Genomic DNA, 21923 nt, shown 5'->3' on the forward strand with positions numbered 1-21923 from the left:
ATCTTAGTAGTCCTTTCGACGGTACATGGGTGGAACTTAAGGCCCTAGTTTGGTCAAATCTATGATCCTATTTCGTTAAACTTTACAGCCAGAAGAAAATGTTTTCTTCAGCATTACTTGTAGTTTTTGCCATTTTGACACCATATCATTTTTATGCTGTAGTATATTTAGTGTTGAATAAATCTATTTTGTAGATAATTTGAGGACATTTTCTGATCAGTTGGGAGTGTCTTAATAAAGAAGCCTTAATAAAAGGTTCTACTTTCAAAGCTTGATAAAGGTTTAACTTTCAGTTATTTTCTGGCTAAAACAGTAAGCTTTTATTTAAACATTTTCATTTACTATCATCTATATTTGGGCATTTGGTGCCTGAACAAAAATGTATATCACTTTTGATTCATGGGGCACTGGCACCAGTACTGGGGAAAGAGTGAGTTGTTCTGTTGGGCCGGGTTTCACTTGAACCAAGCTGGGACCAGTGTCCTGGTGAATCGAATAACTAGGGCTGTAGACAGGGCTTTAAACTAAATAGTGGGGTTGGGGGGAGGGAGGGATCAGGTGAGGGGAAATTTAAAAAGTCAAAGAGAAAGGAGAAGGCAATAGTGCAGGGTCGCAATAGGGGTAATGATAACCAGAGTGTGACAGGAAGGGACAGAGTGTATACACAAGAGTGCATCAGAAAGTAGAGTCAAAGTAGGGAAAAATTATAAAAATTAAAGGCTCTTTATCTGAATGCACGCAGCATTTGTAACAAGATAGATACGTTGATGGCACAAATAGAAATAAATGGGTATGATCTGATAGCCATTACAGTTTTGGTCTCTGTATTTAAGGAAGGATATATTTGCATTGGAGGCTGTTCAGAGAAGGTTCACTAGGTTGATTCCGGAGATGTGGGAGTTGACTTATGAAGGTAGGCTCATTGGAGTTTAGAAGAATGAGAGGTGATCTTATCAAAACATATATAAGATAATGAGGGGGCTCGACAAGGTGGATGCAGAGAGGATATTTCCACTCAGGGGAAACTAAAACTAGGGGACATAGTCTTAGAATAAAGGGCCGCCCATTTAAAACTGAGATGAGGAGAAATTTCTTCTGAGGGTTGTAAATCTATGAAATTCTCTGCATCAGAGAGCTGGGGAGATTGGGTCATTGAATATATTTAAGGCGGAGATAGACATATTTTTGAGCGATAAGGGAATAAAAGGTTATGGGGAGTGGGCAGGGAAGTGGAGCTGAGTCCATGATCTTATTGAATGGCGGAGCAGGCTCGAGGGACCAAATGACCTACTCCTGCTCCCATTTCTTATGTTCTTATGTGGTTGCAAGGTGACCAAAGCTGGGAACTGAATAATCGGGGCTATTTGAATTTTCGGATGGATAGGCAGAAAGGAAAAGGAAAATTAGCTCTGTTAATAATAAAGGATGAGATCCATGCAATAGTGAGAAATGATCATGGCTCAGAAGACCAAGATGTAGAATCGGTTTGGGTGGAGATGAGAAGTCACTGGTGGGAGCAATCTATAGGCCCTCTAACAGTAGCTACACTGTAGGACAGAGTATAAATCAAGAAATAATGGAGGCTTGTAAGAAATGTACTGCAGTAATCATGGGTAATTTTAATCTCCATATAGATTAGACATATCAAATTGGCAAAGGTAGCCTTGAGGATGAGTTCAGAGTGCATTTGGGATGGTTTCTTAGATGGTTTGTGGAACCAACCAGGGAGAAGGCTGTTTTAGATCTGATAAAGTGTAGAAACATAGGGCCCAAGTTTCCACATGATTTGCGCCTGATTTTTAGGAACAACTGGTGGAGAACGGACTATCTTAGAAATCGCAATTCTCCACATTTTTTTTTTCTGCAGTTCTAGTGAGGTAGAACAGTTCTACTTTAGAACAGAATTTTTTCTTCAAAAGGGGACGTGTCCGGCCACTGACGCCTGATTTCAAAGTTTCCACAGTGAAAACGTACTCCAAACTAAAGTAGAATGGAGCAAGTGAAGATTTTTGTAGAACTGAAAAAACCTGTTCTACACATTTAAAAAAATCAGGCGCAGGTTACAAATTAGGCGTCCAGAACGAGGTGGGAGGGGAGGGGGGGGAAGGGAACTCATTAAATTCTACAATCAATCCTTATTTATACTTCTACAAATATTATACAAATAAATCCAACCTGAATAAACATTTATAAGCAAAGAAAAGATTAAATAAACCATCTTCCTACCTGTGTGAAAGTGCTTCAGCCATCGTTCGAAGGAAACCGCCGTTTGTTGCCGCGCAGGGGAGGGAGGGGAAGGAGACAGCGGCTTGTTGCCACGGAGGGGAGGGAGGGGAAGGAGACAGCGGCTTGTTGCCACGGAGGGGAGGGAGGGGAAGGAGACAGCGGCTTGTTGCCGTGGAGGGAGGGGAGGGAGGGGAAGGAGACAGCAGCTTGTTGCCGCGCAGGGGAGGGAGGGGAAGGAGACAGCGGCTTGTTGCCGCGCAGGGGAGGGAGGGGAAGGAGACAGCGGCTTGTTGCCACGGAGGGGAGGGAGGGGAAGGAGACAGCGGCTTGTTGCCGCGCAGGGGAGGGAGGGGAAGGAGACAGCCGTTTGTTGCCGCGGAGGGGAGGGAGCGGAAGGAGACAGCGGTTTGTTGCCGCGGAGGGGAGGGAGGGGAAGGAGACAGTGAGAAGGCAGCAAGAAGCCTCAGTGCTGATGTGCTGATGACAATGTGATTTTATTAAAAAATGTTCAAAAATTAAACAGCTACAAAGAACTACAAAAATGGCCGAGTGCCAATGTTTTTTTTCACACTGAGCATGCGCGAACGCTCCAACGCGCACGCGCAGCGTTGCCGGCAGGAAAAAAACTAATTTAAATAGTATCCGCCCCCTCCCACTTACAAAATCGGCGCGAGTGTAGGCTCCGCCCCCCTGGGCGCCACGCCAAACAGACAAGGAGCTGCAAAGCGCTCGAGAATAGCGCGTTATTTTTCTGGCGCTGTTTTAGGCGCGAAAAACGGGCGCCCAGCTCGGAGGGGCGCCCGTTTTTTATCCTGTGGAAACTTGGGCCCATAGAAGCATAGAAAATAGGTGCAGGAGTAGGCCATTCTGCCGTTCGAGACTGCGCCACCATTCAATAAGATCATGGCTGATCATGCAACTTCAGTGCTCCATTCCGGCTTTCTCTCCATACCCCTTGATCCCTTTAGCCGTAAGGGCCACATCTAACTCCCTTTTGAATATACCTAACGAACTGGCCTCAACAACTTTCTATGGTAGAGAATTCCACAGGTTCACAATTATCTGAATGAAGAAGTTTCTCCTCATCTCTGTCCTAAATGGCTTATCCCTTATCCTTAGACTGTGACCCCTGGTTCTGGACTGCCCCAACATTGGGACCATTCTTCCTGCATCTAAGCTGTCCAATCCTGTCAGAATTTTATGTTTCTATGAGATCCCCTCTCATTCATCAAAATTCCAGTGAATATAAGCCTGGTCTGTTATGTATACAACCCCAGGCAACCTGAATAACACTGCCACCAGAGGCTTACTTGTTGGAGTCCAAGGGATCCCAGCATCCCTTGGGAGCACTGTATAAAAGCAGGCCTCCCACGCTGTACCAGTACTCTGGAGTCTGAATAAAGGAGCTAATGTCACACTTGCTCATTGTCTACAGTACTCAGTTGCATTACTTTATTATGAGCATAACATAGTCGATCCAGTCTTTCTTCATATGTCAGTCCTGCCATCCCGGGAATCAATCTGCTGAACCTTCGCTGCACTCCCTCAATAGCAAGAATGTCCTTCCTCAGATTAGGAGACCAAAATTGTACACAATATTCAAAGTGTGGCCTCGCCAAGGCCCTGTACGACTGCAGTAAGACCTCCCTGCTCCTATCCTCAAATCCTCTTGCTATGAAGGCTAACATGCCATTTGCCGCCTTCACTGTCTGCTGTACCTGCATGCCAACTTTCAATGATTGATGTACCATGACACCCAGGTCTCGTTGCACCTCCCCTTTTCCTAATCTGTCACCATTCAGATAATATTCTGCCTTCCTGTTTTTGCCACCAAAGTGGATAACCTCTCATTTAGCTACATTATACTGCATCTGCCATGCATTTGCCCATTCACCTAACCTGTCCAAGTCACCCTGCAGCCTCTGAGCATCCTCCTCACAGCTCACACTGCCACCCAGTTTAGTGTCATCTGCAAACTTGGAGATATTACATTCAATTCCTTTGTCTAAATCATTAATGTATATTGTAAATAGCTGGGGTCCCAGCACTGAACCTTGCGGTTCACTAGTCATTGCTTGCCATTCTGAAAAGGACCCATTTATTCCCACTCTTTGCTTCCTGTCTGCCAACCAGTTCTCTATCCACGTCAGTACATTACCCCCAATACCATGTGCTTTAATTTTGCACACCAATCTCTTGTGTGGGACCTTGTCAAAAGCCTTTTAAAAGTTCAAATACACCACATCCACTGGTTCTCCCTTGTCCACTCTACTAGTTACATCCTCAAAAAATTCTTCAAGATTTGTCAAGCATGATTTCCCTTTCATAAATCCATGCTGACTTGGACCGATCCTGTCACTGCTTTCCAAATGTGCTGCGATCACATCTTTAATAATTGATTGCAACATTTTCCCCACTACTGATGTCAGGCTAATGGTCTATAATTCCCTGTTTTATCTTTCCCTCCTTTTTTTAAAAAGTGGGGTTACATTAGCTACCCTCCAATCCATAGGAACTGATCCTGAGTCTATAGAATATTGGAAAATGACCACCAATGCATCCACTATTTCTAGGGCCACTTCCTTAAGTACTCTGGAATGCAGACTATCAGGCCCTGGGGATTTATCAGCCTTCAATCCCATCAATTTCCCTAACACAATTTCCTGACTAATATGGATTTCCTTCAGTAATGAGATAGGATTAATTAATAATCTCGTAGTAAAGGATCCTCTAGGGAAGAGTGATCATAGCATTTTAGAATTTCAAATACAGTTTGAGGTTGAGAAACTTGGGTGTGTAACTAGTGTCCCAAACTTAATTAACGTCAATTACAAAGGTATGAAGACATAGTTGGCTAAAGTGGACTGGGAAAAGTGACTAAAGGCTAAGAAAGTTGATAAGCAGTGGCAGACATTTAAGGAGATATTACATAACTCTCAGCAAAGGTTTATTCCAGTGAGAAAGAAAGACTCTGAGAAGGACAAACCCTCTGTGCTTAACTAAGGAAGTAAAGGATGGTATCAAATTGAAAGAAAAGGCATATAATGTTATGAAGATTAGTGGTAGACCAGAGGATTGGGAAATTTTTAGAAACCAGCAAAGGATGACTAAAAAGAGGGAGAAGATAGATTGAGATTAAACTAGCAAGAAATATAAAAACAAACAGTAAAAGCTTCTACAGGTATATAAAAAGGAAGAGAGTAGCTAAAGTAAATGTTGGTTCCTTAGAGGATGAGACTGGGGAATTAATATTTGGAAGCAGGGAAATGGCAGAGACTTAGCTAATCAAGGGGCTTTAGGGAGGGAGGAAACAATCATTATCACCAGAGGAAAAAGTACTAGGCAAACTAATGGGACTGAAGGTGAACAGGTCCCCTGGACCTGATGGCCTACATTCTAGGGTCTTAAAAGAAGTGGCTGCATAAATAATGGATGCATTGGTTGTAATCTACAAAAATTCCCTGTATTCTGAAGAGGTCCAAATGGATTGGAAAACCGCAAGTGTAACTCCCCTATTCAAGAAAGGAGGGACATAGAAAGCAGGAAACTATAGACCAATTAACCTAACATCTGTCATTGGGAAAATACTGTAATCCATTATTAAGGAAGTATTAGCAGGACATTTAGAAAGTCATAATACAATCAAGCAGAGTCAATATGGTTTTATGAAAGGGAACTCGTGTTTGACAAATTTACTAGAGTTCTTTGAAGATGTCATGAGCAGGGTGGATAAAGTGGAACTAGTAGATGTGGTGTAATTGGATTTCCAGAAGGCATTCGATAAGGTTACGGGGTTGGGGGTAATGTATTAGTATGGATAGAGGATTGGCTAACTAACAGAAAACAGAGAGTCAGGATAAATGAGTCATTTTCAGGTTGTCAAACTGTAACTAGTGGGGTGCCGCAGGGATCAGTGCTGGGGCCTAAACTATTTACAATCTATATTAATGACTTAGATGAAGGGACTGAGTGTACTGTAGCCAAGTTTGCTGATGATACAAAGATGGGTGGCAAAGCAAGTTGTGAGGAAGACACAGAATCTGCAAAGGAATATAAATAGGTTAACTGAGTGGGAAAAAATTTGGCAGATGGAGTATAATGTGGGAAAATGTGAGGTTAACCATTTTGGCAGGAAGAATAAAAAAACAAATTATGATTTAAATGGAGAGAGATTACAAAATGTTAGGGATCTGGGGGTCCTTGTACATGAAACACAAAAAATTAACATGCAGTTGCAGCAAGTAATTAGTAAGGCAAATGGCATGTTGGCCTTTATTGCAAGGGGGATGGAATGTAAAAGTAGGGAAGTTCTGCTACAACTGTACAGGGTGTTGGTGAGACCACACCTGGAGTACTGCGTACAGTTTTGGTCTCTTTATTTAAGGCGGGATATACTTGCATTGGAGGCAGTTCAGAGAAGGTTCACTGGGTTGATTCCTGAGATGACGGGGTTGCCTTATGAAGAAAGGTTGGGCCCATACTCATTGGAGTTTAGAAGAATTAGTGGTAATCTTATTGAAACATAAGATTCTGAGGGGGCTTGACAGGGTAGATGCAGAGAGGATGTTTCCGCTTGTGGGCGAATCTAGAACTGGGTGCCATCGTTTCAGAATAAGGGATTGCACATTTAAAACGGAGATTAGGAGGAATTTCTTCTCTGAGGGTCGTGAATCTTTGGAATTCTCTGCCCCAGAGCTGTGGAGGCTGGGACATTGAATATATTTAAGATGGCGATAGACAGATTATTGAACTACAGGGGAGTTGAGGGTTATGGGGAGTGGGCAGGAAAGTGTTGAGGCCAAGATCAGATCAGCCATGATCTTAATGAATGGTGGAGTAGGCTCAAATGGCCAAATGGCCTACTCCTACTCCTATTTCTTATTTTGTTATGTTCATCTTCCAATATTAACGGAGAGACATTCAACCCACCAGTAAATGTGGACTTGAATCATTTAACAAAACAAAGTCATAAACATCCCCCCACCATCCCTCCAGCCTCCGCTCCTCCTTGCCTCCATAGTTGCATTTTTTGGAACCTTGTCTGCTAAAGACGTCAGCCATTTATGTGATGATGTAGGATGTCTGAGTGTAATTCAGGGGAATTTCAAGCGGCGGCCACGGATCGGTGCGGAATGGCCACAAAGGCTCCACGGATGGGCCGCCATTTTAAAAACTGCCCTTCCTCAAGCTTGGAGCGGTGTATGGGATTGCTCCACCCATTTTCCCGCTGCGGCGTGCACACGTCGTCCCCTTACCGGCCGGTGGCGACCCATTCTCGAAAATGCCCCTCGGGAAATCGCATCTTTCCCAGAATTGCCCCGTGGGAGTGGCTCTGCCGCCGTTCTGTGCCCCCGACAGGTTTTGCTGTCAGTACACTCTCTGTGGCTTCGCGGCGCGGCCACCCTTAAAGGGGAGGTGGCACTGCTGGCGATGTCATGTTTTTTTTTGGGCCGACAATTATGGCTGTGGATTTGCCCAGGCCGCCAACAGGTAGCCTGGCATCCCCTCTTGGGTGCCAGGCCACTGACCCGGCCGAAATCCTCCCTGGTGGCCCAGTATTTGCCACTAAAGTGGCTGCAGAGTTCGCAGCGGCCCTCCCCTTCAACTGAAGGGGAGGGCGGTTGTACCGCACCAGCGTGACTATGTCATCAGCGCGGTACTGATGCCTTGCAGCGTTGGTATCTCTGCCCCGCCTGCACTTCCGTCCACATGATGAGGCCACTTTCGCCCCCCTAGTGATGGTCACTCCGCCCTGTCCTCACTTCCATCCCCATGTTGAGGCTGCTTACGCCTGCTCCAAAAAAAAGCACACAGTGCTGAATTTCTCCGGTTGCTAAATGGGTAGGTACGCCCCATTTCGGGCGGTGGGCAATTTTGTCCCCCTTAACTCTGGACAGAAAATCAGTTGTGAATGACAATTCTTGCTTCGCTGCCCCTGATTTAGATAATCTCACTGAAGTAGTCAGTCATTACTTTTGCTGTGATTACATATTGTAAAACTATCCTTGACCATATATCCATTGATGACCTTGAGATTTTTGAAAGGAGTCAATGATTTTAAATTGGTAAATTTGACAGTACTTGACCCCCCCCCCCCCCCCCCCCCCGCCTCCCCGGCAGGTTTATTGTGAAGGTCTTTAGTGATTGTGCTGCAGGATAATAACTTTATAGTTTTAGCATTTATTGTCTACCAAGCCTCAGATTTCCCAATATTATTAAGATGTTATTCTTCAATGCTTATTTTTAAGATTGTATCCAAGGGCATTCCCATGAATGGCAGGATGATCCATTCCCATTCAGGCAAGAAGTCCTCTATTTCTTATGGAACAAAAGGCCAGGTAAGTTTTTTTTTATATATAAAAAGGCACCACAACATTGTAGCACAGCAAGTGCTACAAGAGGGTGTCTTGTATGCTTTTTAGTTTATTTTCATAAGTGCAGCTAAGAAGCAGCCGGATGGCTATGAGTAAAGATTGGAGATGCTGTGTCTGTTTTCTTTGGAACACAGGACGCTGATTTGAGGTGTATAAAATTACGAGGGGCCTGGATAGAGTGGATAGGAAGGACCTGTTTCCCTTGGCAGAGAGGTCAACAACCAAGGGACATAGATTTATAGTAATTGGGGGAAGGTTTGGAAGAGATATGAGGGGACATTTCTTCACCCAGAGGGTGGTGGGGGTCTGGAACTCACTGCCTGAAAGGGTGGTAGAGGCAGAAACCCTCACCACATTTAAAAAAATATTTGGATGTACACTTAAAGTGGCATAACCTACAGGGCTATGAACCAAGAGCTGGAAAATGGGATTAGGCTGGATAGCTCTTGGTCGAGCTGGTTGAGGCCAATCACATGACCCAGCATCATTTACTTTCCCTGCAGCGAACTTCAAAACCAGAATATTTATTCCTGGCAAAGTGTTCGAGTCCGAGCAGGGAAGACAAGGTGAAATACATGGCCTGAATGAGGAGCAAGTGGTAGAAGAGGTGGCCGGAGGGACAACTCCAGATCACCCTCAGATGCTGAGTTCCAGGATTGGTGCCATTCAGGATCTGCCTACAAAAGAATGCTGCTTTCTGAACACCATTTACAGCATGGAAGGAGGCCATTTTGGCCCATCGTATCCACACTGGCCGACCAAGAGCTATCCGTTGAGTGTGCACACACAACCCTGCACCGTCTAATGCCTAGTATCTGTGAGGTGGTGACTAACCACACCTTCAGGGGAAATCTGGCTAAACCGAGGTTCTAAACACAGCTGTGCTTCAGGCGCAGCCTAACTGAGGGTATAAAGACCTTGTGCTCTGAGATCCTTGATTTGGGTTCTGGGGTTTTGGGGAACTGTTTGATGATGAGAGCGGAGCGACTCACCATCCATGTTACTCTACTCAAATGACCCAAGCACGCTAGAAAATGAGCAAACTCTGCAGAAGGAGCTAATAAGCCACACCTGTCTAGGAAGCCCTTGAGAACAAGCAGCGGTGACGCGTACATCCGCGCCAGGGTGTCCTTGGAGATGGAGCACGCGGTGTCCACCGGTATGCTCGTGGCCTTCCGTGAGAGCCGGAGGGACTGGAGTGCATTGTTACCCCCGGCAACCAAATTTTAATTTGATTTTATATGTTTTAAAGTTTAATTTGCTTTTATTGCCAGATTTCTAGTGTCCCCCTCCCCTTTTATAGGGGGCGCTTGTAAAATATATGGCTTTAATGCCCCCCCCAAAAAATCACAAGCAGCAGTGAGCACCACCTCACTTGCTTCTCCTTGTCAGGTAGAGTTCAGAAGGAGAACTAGAAAAATGAGTAACAGGCGCTCATGCTACATTTCACAAAAGGGAAGCAGTGGGGTAAGAAACACTAATGTTAAACATGACAGTTGCACATATTTTGGCAATTTGGACTTCCACCTTTTGCTGAGAGTTCATTTTATTATGTAACACCTTTAATGTTTTAGGTTATGACTAGATATGTATGGATGGTTGACAACATATAGTAACGGATCCTGATGTTATGTGGGGCTATTGTGACAGTTCATTGGGAACATCATAAGAGAAATATTTGTATTCAATGCAAAATCAGGTGGACTGTTTTTAATGAGTGCGCAGGAAAGATTGGACACTCATCATCTGTGCGTTCTGCCACGCAATGTTTAATGCCTAAGTGCTAAAATGGAAAACAGGCCAGTGTTGTTTTTTTTAAATGTGCATTGCTGCACTAGACAAGTGTTCTCAGTATTAACCTGACCAAAAACATAACTACATTTTTCAAGGCAACTGGCTGATAATATGATGTTTAATTGTGTATCTTTGTCTTTCAGTATATCCTGTCCGTGGATAGAGCAAACTTAAACCGAGAGCTATTATTTGGTGAGTAAATGCTGGACATCTTATTCCAAAAATGCTTTGTCCCATTTCTTGTCTCTCTCACTGAAATGTATTCAATATATTTTGGATTTGCAGCTGCTAGCCAATACCCAAATGTCAAGTTAAACTTTGAAGAGAAGTTGCAACACTACAGTGCTGAGAAGGGGGTGCTGACATTTATCAGGTAATCATTCTGGCTTCGCCTCCATTTTGAAAAGGCTACGTCCGAGTTCTGTTCAGTCCACAGTGAAGATCATCATGGAGATTGTAGAACCACGAGCATCAACACTACTGAAAGTCTGCACGTGGGAAGGGCAGTGTTAACAAGACATGTGGCTTTGAAGGTGTGAGACATTCCGGCTTCTGAACTTTAGTTTGACTCAGTCTCAGCAGCTGCTTTTTGGCCACACTGCGATTTCAACCAAGCTGCTGCTCCTGTGTCTGTGTGCATGAGTCTTATTATTTGTACAAAATCTCAGTGTATAATTGCATCAGCAAGTGGGCCTTGAGATTCCAGACTTTTTTTTGGCAGATCTGCATCGCTAAATCAGGATGAGTACTTTTTTTATGGCCAGCAAATTGGGGCAGAAGCCATTTCTACCAGTTTCCCACCGCTTAATCGTTTTTTTTCTCTTCCCTTTTCCCTTTCCTCGTGCATAGAAACATAGAAACATAGAAAATAGGTGCAGGAGCAGGCCATTCAGCCCTTCTAGCCTGCACCGCCATTCAACGAGTTCATGGCTGAACATGAAACTTCAGTACCCACTTCCTGCTTTCACGCCATACCCCTTGATCCCCCGAGTAGTAAGGACTTCATCTAACTCCCTTTTGAATATATTTAGTGAATTGGCCTCAACTACTTCCTGTGGTAGAGAATTCCACAGGTTCACCACTCTCTGGGTGAAGAAGTTTCTCCTTATCTCGGTCCTAAATGGCTTACCCCTTATCCTTAGACTGTGACCCCTGGTTCTGGACTTCCCCAACATTGGGAACATTCTTCCTGCATCCAACCTGTCCAAACCCGTCAGAATTTTAAACGTTTCTATGAGGTCCCCTCTCACTCTTCTGAACTCCAGTGAATACAAGCCCAGTTGATCCAGTCTTTCTTGATAGGTCAGTCCCACCATCCCGGGAATCAGTCTGGTGAATCTTCGCTGCACTCCCTCAATAGCAAGTATGTCCTTCCTCAAGTTAGGAGACCAAAACTGTACACAATACTCCAGGTGTGGCCTCACCAAGGCCCTGTACAACTGTAGCAACACCTCCCTGCCCCTGTACTCAAATCCCCTCGCTATGAAGGCCAACATGCCATTTGCTTTCTTAACCGCCTGCTGTACCTGCATGCCAACCTTCAATGACTGATGTACCATGACACCCAGGTCTCGTTGCACCTTCCCTTTTCCTAATCTGTCACCATTCAGATAATAGTCTGTCTCTCTGTTTTTACCACCAAAGTGGATAACCTCACATTTATCCACATTATACTTCATCTGCCACGCATTTGCCCACTCACCTAACCTATCCAAGTCACTCTGTAGCCTCATAGCATCCTCCTCGCAGCTCACACTGCCACCCAACTTAGTGTCATCCGCAAATTTGGAGATACTACATTTAATCCCCTCGTCTAAATCATTAATGTACAATGTAAACAGCTGGGGCCCCAGCACAGAACCCTGCGGTACCCCACTAGTCACTGCCTGCCATTCCGAAAAGTACCCATTTACTCCTACTCTTTGCTTCCTGTCTGACAACCAGTTCTCAATCCACGTCAGCACACTACCCCCAATCCCATGTGCTTTAACTTTGCACATTAACCTCCTGTGTGGGACCTTGTCGAAAGCCTTCTGAAAGTCCAAATATACCACATCAACTGGTACTCCTTTGTCCACTTTATTGGAAACATCCTCAAAAAATTCCAGAAGATTTGTCAAGCATGATCTCCCTTTCACAAATCCATGCTGACTTGGACCTATCATGTCACCATTTTCCAAATGCGCTGCTATGACATCCTTAATAATTGATTCCATCATTTTACCCACTACTGAGGTCAGGCTGACCGGTCTATAATTCCCTGCTTTCTCTCTCCCTCCTTTTTTAAAAAGTGGGGTTACATTGGCTACCCTCCACTCGATAGGAACTGATCCAGAGTCAATGGAATGTTGGAAAATGACTGTCAATGCATCCGCTATTTCCAAGGCCACCTCCTTAAGTACTCTGGGATGCAGTCCATCAGGCCCTGGGGATTTATCGGCCTTCAATCCCATCAATTTCCCCAACACAATTTCCCGACTAATAAAGATTTCCCTCAGTTCCTCCTCCTTAATAGACCCTCTGACCACTTTTATATCCGGAAGGTTGTTTGTGTCCTCCTTAGTGAATACTGAACCAAAGTACTTGTTCAATTGGTCTGCCATTTCTTTGTTCCCCGTTATGACTTCCCCTGATTCTGACTGCAGGGGACCTACGTTTGTCTTTACTAACCTCTTTCTCTTTACATACCTATAGAAACTTTTGCAATCCGCCTTAATGTTCCCTGCAAGCTTCTTCTCGTACTCCATTTTCCCTGCCCTAATCAAACCCTTTGTCCTCCTCTGCTGAGTTCTAAATTTCTCCCAGTCCCCAGGTTCGCTGCTATTTCTGGCCAATTTGTATGCCACTTCCTTGGCTTTAATACTATCCCTGATTTCCCTAGATAGCCACGGTTGAGCCACCTTCCCTTTTTTATTTTTACGCCAGACAGGAATGTACAATTGTTGTAATTCATCCATGCGTTCTCTAAATGTCTGCCATTGCCCATCCACAGTCAACCCCTTAAGTATCATTAGCCAATCTATCTTAGCCAATTCATGCCTCATACCTTCAAAGTTACCCTTCTTTAAGTTCTGGACCATGGTCTCTGAATTAACTGTTTCATTCTCCATCCTAATGCAGAATTCCACCATATTATGGTCACTCTTCCCCAAGGGGCCTCGCACAATGAGATTGCTAATTAATCCTCTCTCATTACACAACACCCAGTCTAAGATGGCCTCCCCCCTAGTTGGTTCCTCGACATATTGGTCTAGAAAACCATCCCTTATGCATTCCAGGAAATCCTCCTCCACCGTATTGCTTCCAGTTTGGCTAGCCCAATCTATGTGCATATTAAAGTCACCCATTATAACTGCTGCACCTTTATTGCATGCACTCCTAATTTCCTGTTTGATGCCCTCCCCAACATCACTACTACTGTTTGGAGGTCTGTACACAACTCCCACTAACGATTTTTGCCCTTTAGTGTTCTGCAGCTCTACCCATATAGATTCCACATCATCCAAGCTAATGTCTTTCCTAACTATTGCATTAATCTCCTCTTTAACCAGCAATGCTACCCCACCTCCTTTTCCTTTTATTCTATCCTTCCTGAATGTTGAATACCCCTGGATGTTGAGTTCCCAGCCCTGATCATCCTGGAGCCACGTCTCCGTAATCCCAATCACATCATATTTGTTAACATCTATTTGCACAATTAATTCATCCACCTTATTGCGGATACTCCTTGCATTAAGACACAAAGCCTTCAGGCTTGCTTTTTTAACACCCTTTGTCCTTTTAGAATTTTGCTGTACAGTGGCCCTTTTTGTTCTTTGCCTTGGGTTTCTCTGCCCTCCACTTTTCCTCATCTCCTTTCTGTCTTTTGCTTTTGCCTCCTTTTTGTCTCCCTCTGTCTCCCTGTATAGGTTCCCATTCCCCTGCAATATTAGTTTAACTCCTCCCCAACAGCACTAGCAAACACTCCCCCTAGGACATTGGTTCCGGACCTGCCCAGGTGCAGACCATCCGGTTTGTACTGGTCCCACCTCCCCCAGAACCGGTTCCAATGCCCCAAGAATTTGAATCCCTCCCTGCTGCACCACTGCTCAAGCCATGTATTCATCTGCGCTATCCTGCGATTCCTACTCTGACTAGCACGTGGCTCTGGTAGCAATCCCGAGATTACTACTTTTGAGGTCCTACTTTTTAATTTAGCTCCTAGCTCCTTAAATTCTTTTCGTAGGACCTCATCCCTTTTTTTACCTATGTCGTTGGTACCAATGTGCACCACGACAACTGGCTGTTCTCCCTCCCATTTCAGAATGTCCTGCACCCGCTCCGAGACATCCTTGACCCTTGCACCAGGGAGGCAACATATCATCCTGGAGTCTCGGTTGCGTCCGCAGAAACGCCTATCTATTCCCCTCACCATCGAATCCCCTATCACTATCGCGCTCCCACTCTTTTTCCTGCCCTCCTTTGCAGCAGAGCCACCTACGGTGCCATGAACTTGGCTGCTGCTGCCCTCCCCTGATGAGTCATCCTCCCCAACAGTACTCAAAGCAGTGTATCTGTTTTGCAGGGGGATGACCACAGGGGACCCCTGCACTATCTTTCTTGCACTGCTCTTCCTGTTGGTCTTCCATTCCCTATCTGGCTGTGGACCCTTCTCCTGCGGTAAGACCAACTCACTACACGTGATACTCACGTCATTCTCAGCATCGTGGATGCTCCAGAGTGAATCCACCCTCAGCTCCAATTCCGCAACGCGGACCGTCAAGAGCTCGAGGCGGATACACTTCCTACACACGTAGCGCCCAAGGACACCGGAAGTGTCCCCGAGTTCCCACATGGTACAGGAGGAGCATATCACATGACCGAGCTCTCCTGCCATGTCTTAACCTTAGATACCCTTAAATTGGTAATAACAATGTTACAGTTCACTTACTGATATAAAAAATAAAAGAAAAGCTACTCACTAATCACCAGCCAATCACTTACCCCATTGGCTGTGACGTCACTTTTTGATTACTTTCTACTTCTATTTTGCTTTCTCTCCCGCTGTAGCTGCCTTTTGATAGGCTGCTTCCCTCTCACCAACTGCCGCTGGCTCTCGATCTCCCGCTGGGCTTTTGACAGGTCGCTCCCCTCTCACCAACTGCCGCTGGCTCTCGATCTCCCGCTGGGCTTTTGACAGGTCGCTCCCCTCTCACCAACTGCCGCTGGCTCTCGATCTCCCGCTGGGCTTTTGACAGGTCGCTCCCCTCTCACCAACTGCCGCTGGCTCTCGATCTCCCGCTGGGCTTTTGACAGGCCGCTCCCCTCTCAGCAACTGCCGCTGGCTCTCGATCTCCCGCTGGGCTTTTGACAGGTCGCTCCCCTCTCACCAACTGCCGCTGGCTCTCGATCTCCCGCTGGGCTTTTGACAGGTCGCTCCCCTCTCACCAACTGCCGCTGGCTCTCGATCTCCCGCTGGGCTTTTGACAGGCCGCTCCCCTCTCACCAACTGCCGCTGGCTCTCGATCTCCCGCTGGGCCTTTGATAGGTCGCTCCCCTCTCACCAACTGCCGCTGGCTCTCGATCTCCCGCTGGGCTTTTGACAGGCCGCTCCCCTCTCACCAACTATTTGGCTACTTCCATGTTCAATTTCCACCTCATTCTGATATTATAATTGTAAAGTCCTGTCCCCTCAGTACAGATTCACACGAGGCATGTAGTGAAGTCAAGGTCACTCTGGACCTGCACCTTTATTTCACAGCTCTGGAATGCTGCACTTTCCTGAGACCTGTCCTTATATACCTGTCTCTTGCAAGTGCACCCGTGGTGGTAAGGTATGCTGGTGGTTACAGGTCATATCTTATTACAGTCATGTATAGCATGTTAGGATACATGCTATAGGTTATATATAATAATGTAAGATACATGACATCTCACCCTCCCCCAAGGTCTTATTGTCTTTATAGGTTCAGTCTCTCAGGTGGTCTACGCTCTTGCGTGGAGCGTCTGAGTTGTGGTTCAATTGTTTGCCTTGGTGTCTGTTTTTCTTTGGGTGTGGTTGCTGGTATCTCGGCTGGGCTGTCTGTTTCGATTGGTGTGATTGTTGTTGACTGTCCGGGGCTGTCTGTTGGGATTGCCCTTTACTCAGGTTGTTCCCTCTGTCTGTCCACCAGGTGTGGTGCGAGTTCCACATTGTAGTCTGCCTCTGGTTCCGCAGTGTTGTTGGTAAATCTGCTTTTGACTTTGGTTTTGCCATTGTCCATTTGTACTACCAGTAGCCTGTTTCCTCCCTTGCCCGTTACTGTCCCTGCAAGCCATTTGGGACCCCTGCCATAGTTTAATACAAACACTTTGTCCCCTATCTCATTCGAATTTCTGTCATGGTACTCAGTCAGCTTACGGCGCTTTGCCTCAACGATTTCTTGCATGTCTGGGAGGATTAATGAGAGCCTTGTTTTTAAAGTCCTTTTCATCAACAGTTGTGCGGGGGGGATCCCAGTCAATGAGTGCGGACGAGATCTGTATGCCAGCAGCAGTCGCGACAGGCGACTCTGCAGCGTGGTACCTTGGATTTTAAGCATGCCTTGTTTAATGATTTGCACTGCTCTCTCCGCCTGGCCGTTGGAGGCCGGCTTGAACAGTGCCGTTTTGACGTGATTTATGCCGTGGTCAATTATAAAATCTTGGAATTCTGCGCTGGTGAAGCACAGACCATGTCACTGACCAATATGTCAGAGATTCCGTTCGTTGCAAACATGGTTGCGAGGCTCTCCACAGTGGTGGAGGTTGTGCTCGAGTTTAAAATGGTGCATTCGATCCACTTTGAAAATGCATCTACAACTACGAGGAACATTTTGCCCATGAATGGGCCCGCATAGTCTATGTGCACCCGCGACCACGGTTTGGTAGGCCAGGGCCAGGAGCTCAGTGGAGCCTCCCTTGGGGCATTGCTGAGTTGGGCACAGATCTCCAAGTCCGGGTCAATACCAGGCCATCAGACGTGGGACCTGACAATGGCCTTCATGAGAACGATCCCTGGGTGCTCGCGGTGGAGCTCCCGGACAAATGCCTCTCTGCTTCGCAGAGGCATGACTACTCGGCTGCCCCACATCAGGCAGTCTGCTTGTAGTGATAGCTCATGCATGCGCCTGTGAAAGGGTTTTAATTCCTCGGGGCAGGCATTGCGAGCCTCTGCCCAGTCACCGGTTAGGACACATCTTTTTACTAAGGATAACGTGGGGTCGCTGGCCGTCCAGGCTCTGCTTGGCGAGCCGTCATGGGCGAACCTGTGGACTCAAAGGCATTGATTGCCATGACTATCTCACAGTCCTGTTCGTCAGACCCTTCCGTGGTCGCCAGGGGTAGCCTGCTGAGCGCGTAGGCACAGTTGTCTGTGCCTGGTCTGTGCATTATTGTGTAGTCGTAGGACGCTAGCATGAGTGCCCACCGTTGAATTCGCGCCGAGGCGTTGGCGTTTATTGCCTTGCTCTTGGATAGGAGGAACGTGAGGGGCTTGTGGTCGGTTCCTAACGTGAACTTGGCCCCGAAAAGGTATTGGTGCATCTTTTTGACACCATACACGCATGCGAGCGCCTCCTTCTCTACCATTCCGTACCCGCGCTCCGCCCGCAAAAGTGACCTGGAGGCATAAGCTATGGGTTGTAATTTGCCCGCACTATTGACATGTTGCAAAATGCACCCGACCCCATACGCTGACGCATCGTATGTGAGAACTAGCTTTTTACCTGGGTCAAAGAAAGTCAAAACACTGTTGGAACACAGAAGGTTGCGTGCCTTATTGAAGGCGCGTTCCTGGGCATCCCCCCAAAACCAATCGCACCCCTTCCTGAGTAGCACGTGGAGAGGCTCCAGCAGCGTGCTTAAGTTCTGCATAAAGTTCCCAAAGTAATTGAGTAGCCCGAGAAAGGCGCGCAGTTCTGAGACATTCCGGGGCCTGGGTGCCAGGCGAATTGCTTCTGTTTTGGACTCTGTTGGGCGGATTCCATCAGCGGCAATCCTTCTGCCCAAAAATTCAACCTCGGGTGCGAGAAACAGGCACTTGGATTTCTTGACTCGTAGGCCTACCCGATCCAACCGCTTTAGTACTTCCTCCAAATTACGGAGGTGGGAGTCGATGTCCCTGCCCTTGATAAGTATGTTGTCTTGAAATACAACCGTCCCCGGGATGGACTTGAGCAGACTCTCCATGTTGCGCTGGAATATGGCAGCTGCCGACCTGATGCCAAATGGGCATTGATTGTACATGAAAAGGCCTCGATGTGTGTTGATGGTGGTGAGTAGCTTGGATTCCTCGGTCAATTCTTGCGTCATGTACGCAGATGTGAGGTCTAATTTTGAGAAAAGTTTACCTCCAGCCAATGTGGCAAATAAGTCCTCCGCTCTGGGCAGCGGGTACTGGTCCTGTAGGGAGACTCTGTTTATGGTAGATTTGTAGTCCCCACAAATTCGTACGGATCCATCAGGCTTCGTGACTGGGACGATGGGACTTGCCCAATCGCTAAATTCCACAGGTGATATAATGCCTTCCCGCAGAAGCCTGTCCAGTTCGTGTTCAATCTTTTCTCTCATCACTTAGGGTACAGCTCTGGCCTTGTGATGGACCGGTCTAGCATCCTATGTGATGTAGATTTTGACTTTGGCCCCTTTGAAAGTGCCCACACCTGGCTGAAAGAGATGTTCAAATCATTTTATAACTGTTGAGCAGGAGGTCCATTCCTCTAATGACATGGCATGGTCATCATCCCATTTCCAGTTTAGTTTTGCCAGCCAGCGTCTCCGGGGACAATCCACAGGGGAAGTCGGTTCACTGTCCCTTTGTGTGTGACAGAGAGCATGGCGCTGCCGAGGACTGGTATGATTTCTTTGGTATAGGTCCTTAGTGTGGTGTCGACCCTTGAGTTTTGGTCTGTCTCTTTTATGCGGCCACAGTTGTTCAAATTGTTGAGCGCCCATGAGGGATTGACTTGCTCCCGTATCCAGCTCCATGTTGACAGATATCCCGTTGAGTAGGACCCTCATCATTATAGGAGGCGTCCTGTTGTAGGAGCAGCGGCCATTGATCGTGTTGACCTGCTGTACGTTGGTGTCTCGGGTACTGTCCCCACCATCTTCTGGTCCGCTTTCCGACCCATCTGATTCGTATACCAGCCGAGCTGCCGTTTTTTTGCACATGCGGGCCAAATGCCCTGTATATTCACAATTTCTGCAAACAGCCTGCTGAAATCGACATCCCCTTGACGAGTGCCCATCTCCACACCAAGAACCTGACCTTAGAGGCAGCAGCACTGGTTGCACAGACATTCTTGGAAGGCCAAGAAGAAACGAGGTTGATTTACAATGCAGGTACGACACCATCTCCACACCTCCAGCAAAGACCTGTTCTATTGTTTAAAGTGTTCCCAAAGAATGAGCTGCATCTGGCTGATCTCTATTGAACTTCTCTCAGTTGGTTGTTGATTGCTCGCATTGTGGGTTGATGAGGTGTGAACGGCCATTCCTGTGGCCCTTGATGGCTTCTGCCTGCTGTCGAGAGCCTGTTCTCCCAGTTTTGTCTGTGTGTGGGGGTAGCAGCTTGTTTAGTGCTGGTAACTTCTTGTTCCGATATTTCGTTAGTTGTCGTACCTGCATTGTAAATCAACCTCGTTTCTTCTTGGCCTTCCAAGAATGTCTGTGCAACCAGTGCTGCTGCCTCTAAGGTCAGGTTCTTGGTCTCTATGAGCTTTCAGAATATGCCTGCGTGGCCTATTCCTTCAATGAAAAAGTCTCTCAGCATTTCTCTCCTCAGTTCATCGGAGAACTCGCATAAACTAGCCAACCTCCGAAGTTCTGCCACGAAGTCGGGTATGCTCTGGCCCACACAGCATCTGCAGTTGTAGAACCTGTGTCTGGCCATGTGTAGGCTGCTCGCTGGCTTCAGGTGGTCTCTTACCAGTGTGCTCAATTCTTCAAACGACTTGCTTGCTGGTTTCTCGGGTGCCAACAGATCCTTCATTAAAGCGTATGTTTTCGAGCCGCAGCTGGTCAAGAGATGGGCTCTTCTCTTGTCTGCCTTATCGTCGCCTAACCAGTCTTTGGTTACAAAGCTTTGCTGGAGCCTTTCTATAAAGTCCTCCCAATTGTCTCCCGCATTGTACTTTTCATCTGATCCGTTGTTCGCCATTCTGTGGATTCTGTAATCCCGTAACTCGTCGCCACTGTAAAGTCCTGTCCCCTCAGTACAGATTCACACGAGGCATGTAGTGAAGTCAAGGTCACTCTGGACCTGCACCTTTATTTCACAGCTCTGGAATGCTGCACTTGTCTGAGACCTGTCCTTATATACCCGTCTCTTGCAAGTGCACCCCTGGTGGTAAGGTATGCTGGTGGTTACAGGTCATATCTTATTCGTCATGTATAGCATCTTAGGATACAGTTATATATAATAATGTAAGATACATGACAATAATGATGGCAGGTGGTGCTGCTGCCTTGAATTGCAATTCGGGGTAAGTTTGAATGAAAAGTATAAAGCACAACTGTTGTCAGAATCAGTTCTCATCCTTGTTTACAAATCCCTCCATGGCCTCGCCCCTCCCTATCTCTAATCTTTTTCAGCTTCACAACCCCACGAGATGTCTACGCTCCTCAAATTTTGCCCTCTTGAACATCCCTCATTATAACTGCTCAGCCTTCAGCTGTTTGGGCCCTAAGGTCTGGAACTCCCTCGCTAAACCTCTCCACCTCCCTACCTCACTTTCCTCCTTCAAGACCCTCCTCAAAACCTACCTCTTTAACCAAGATTTTGGTCATCTGCCTTAATTTCTTCTTTTGTGGCTCGATGTCAAATTTATCTGTTTTGTCTTGTAACACTGCTGTGAAGCGCCTTGGGATATTTTACTACGTTAAAGGCGCTATATAAATAAAAGTTATCAGCTCAGACTGGTGGCAGTGAGGCGTTTTTCAGCCTGAAGAGTTCAAGTAGAGATTGACTGCAGTTGGGGATGACTCTTTCTTTTGGAGTGATCTTTACATAGCTTTGAACTTGCTTTTGACTGCCTGTCGGGGAGGTCACCCATGGTGAGGGTTTCTCAGGAGCAGGTTTGCCATTCCCATTAATTTCATAACATTTATTTACTGCTGTGCTCTGACTTTGTCTTTCCTACTTGAAAGATAAAAATGTGTGTTTTTCATTTTACTTCTGTTGCCAGGCAAAAAAGCAGGTGATAAGTGAATAAGCAGCTCGTTTTACATCTTTACATTGACTTCAATGGAAAATAAAATCGGACAAGGTATCAAACAGGCTGCTGATTCGCTATCAGCCTGGTGATAAAAGTTAAAATTGTCATCATACAATACAGTAATAATGTATCGGTAACCAGGTTACTGGATCCATTTAGGATAAGTATACCAAGATAAGCAAACTTGTCTTAAACCTGTAATTTGCTTTGATTGTAATCAGTGGCAAACTCTAAGTGGGAGCCTCCATATGTGGTTGGTAAGGTTTAGTCATACTAACTGCCATTTCTCATCAAGTCTTGTGCCTTCTTCCTG

The 21923-nt window shown here is 46.2% G+C and overlaps 1 protein-coding gene across 1 annotated transcript in view; it reads left to right on the plus strand.

Moving 5' to 3' along the window:
- Window positions 1–21923, plus strand: part of kmo (kynurenine 3-monooxygenase) — a 65364-nt gene that overhangs the window by 24472 nt on the left and 18969 nt on the right. Inside the window, exons 4-6 of the mRNA XM_070890956.1 lie at window positions 8475–8564; window positions 10538–10586; window positions 10680–10767. Coding sequence (XP_070747057.1) covers window positions 8475–8564; window positions 10538–10586; window positions 10680–10767 — 227 coding nt within the window. The remainder of the gene's footprint in view (window positions 1–8474; window positions 8565–10537; window positions 10587–10679; window positions 10768–21923) is intronic.

This window comes from Pristiophorus japonicus, chromosome 9, assembly GCF_044704955.1.
Source record: "Pristiophorus japonicus isolate sPriJap1 chromosome 9, sPriJap1.hap1, whole genome shotgun sequence".
NCBI classification, from domain to species: domain Eukaryota; kingdom Metazoa; phylum Chordata; class Chondrichthyes; family Pristiophoridae; genus Pristiophorus; species Pristiophorus japonicus.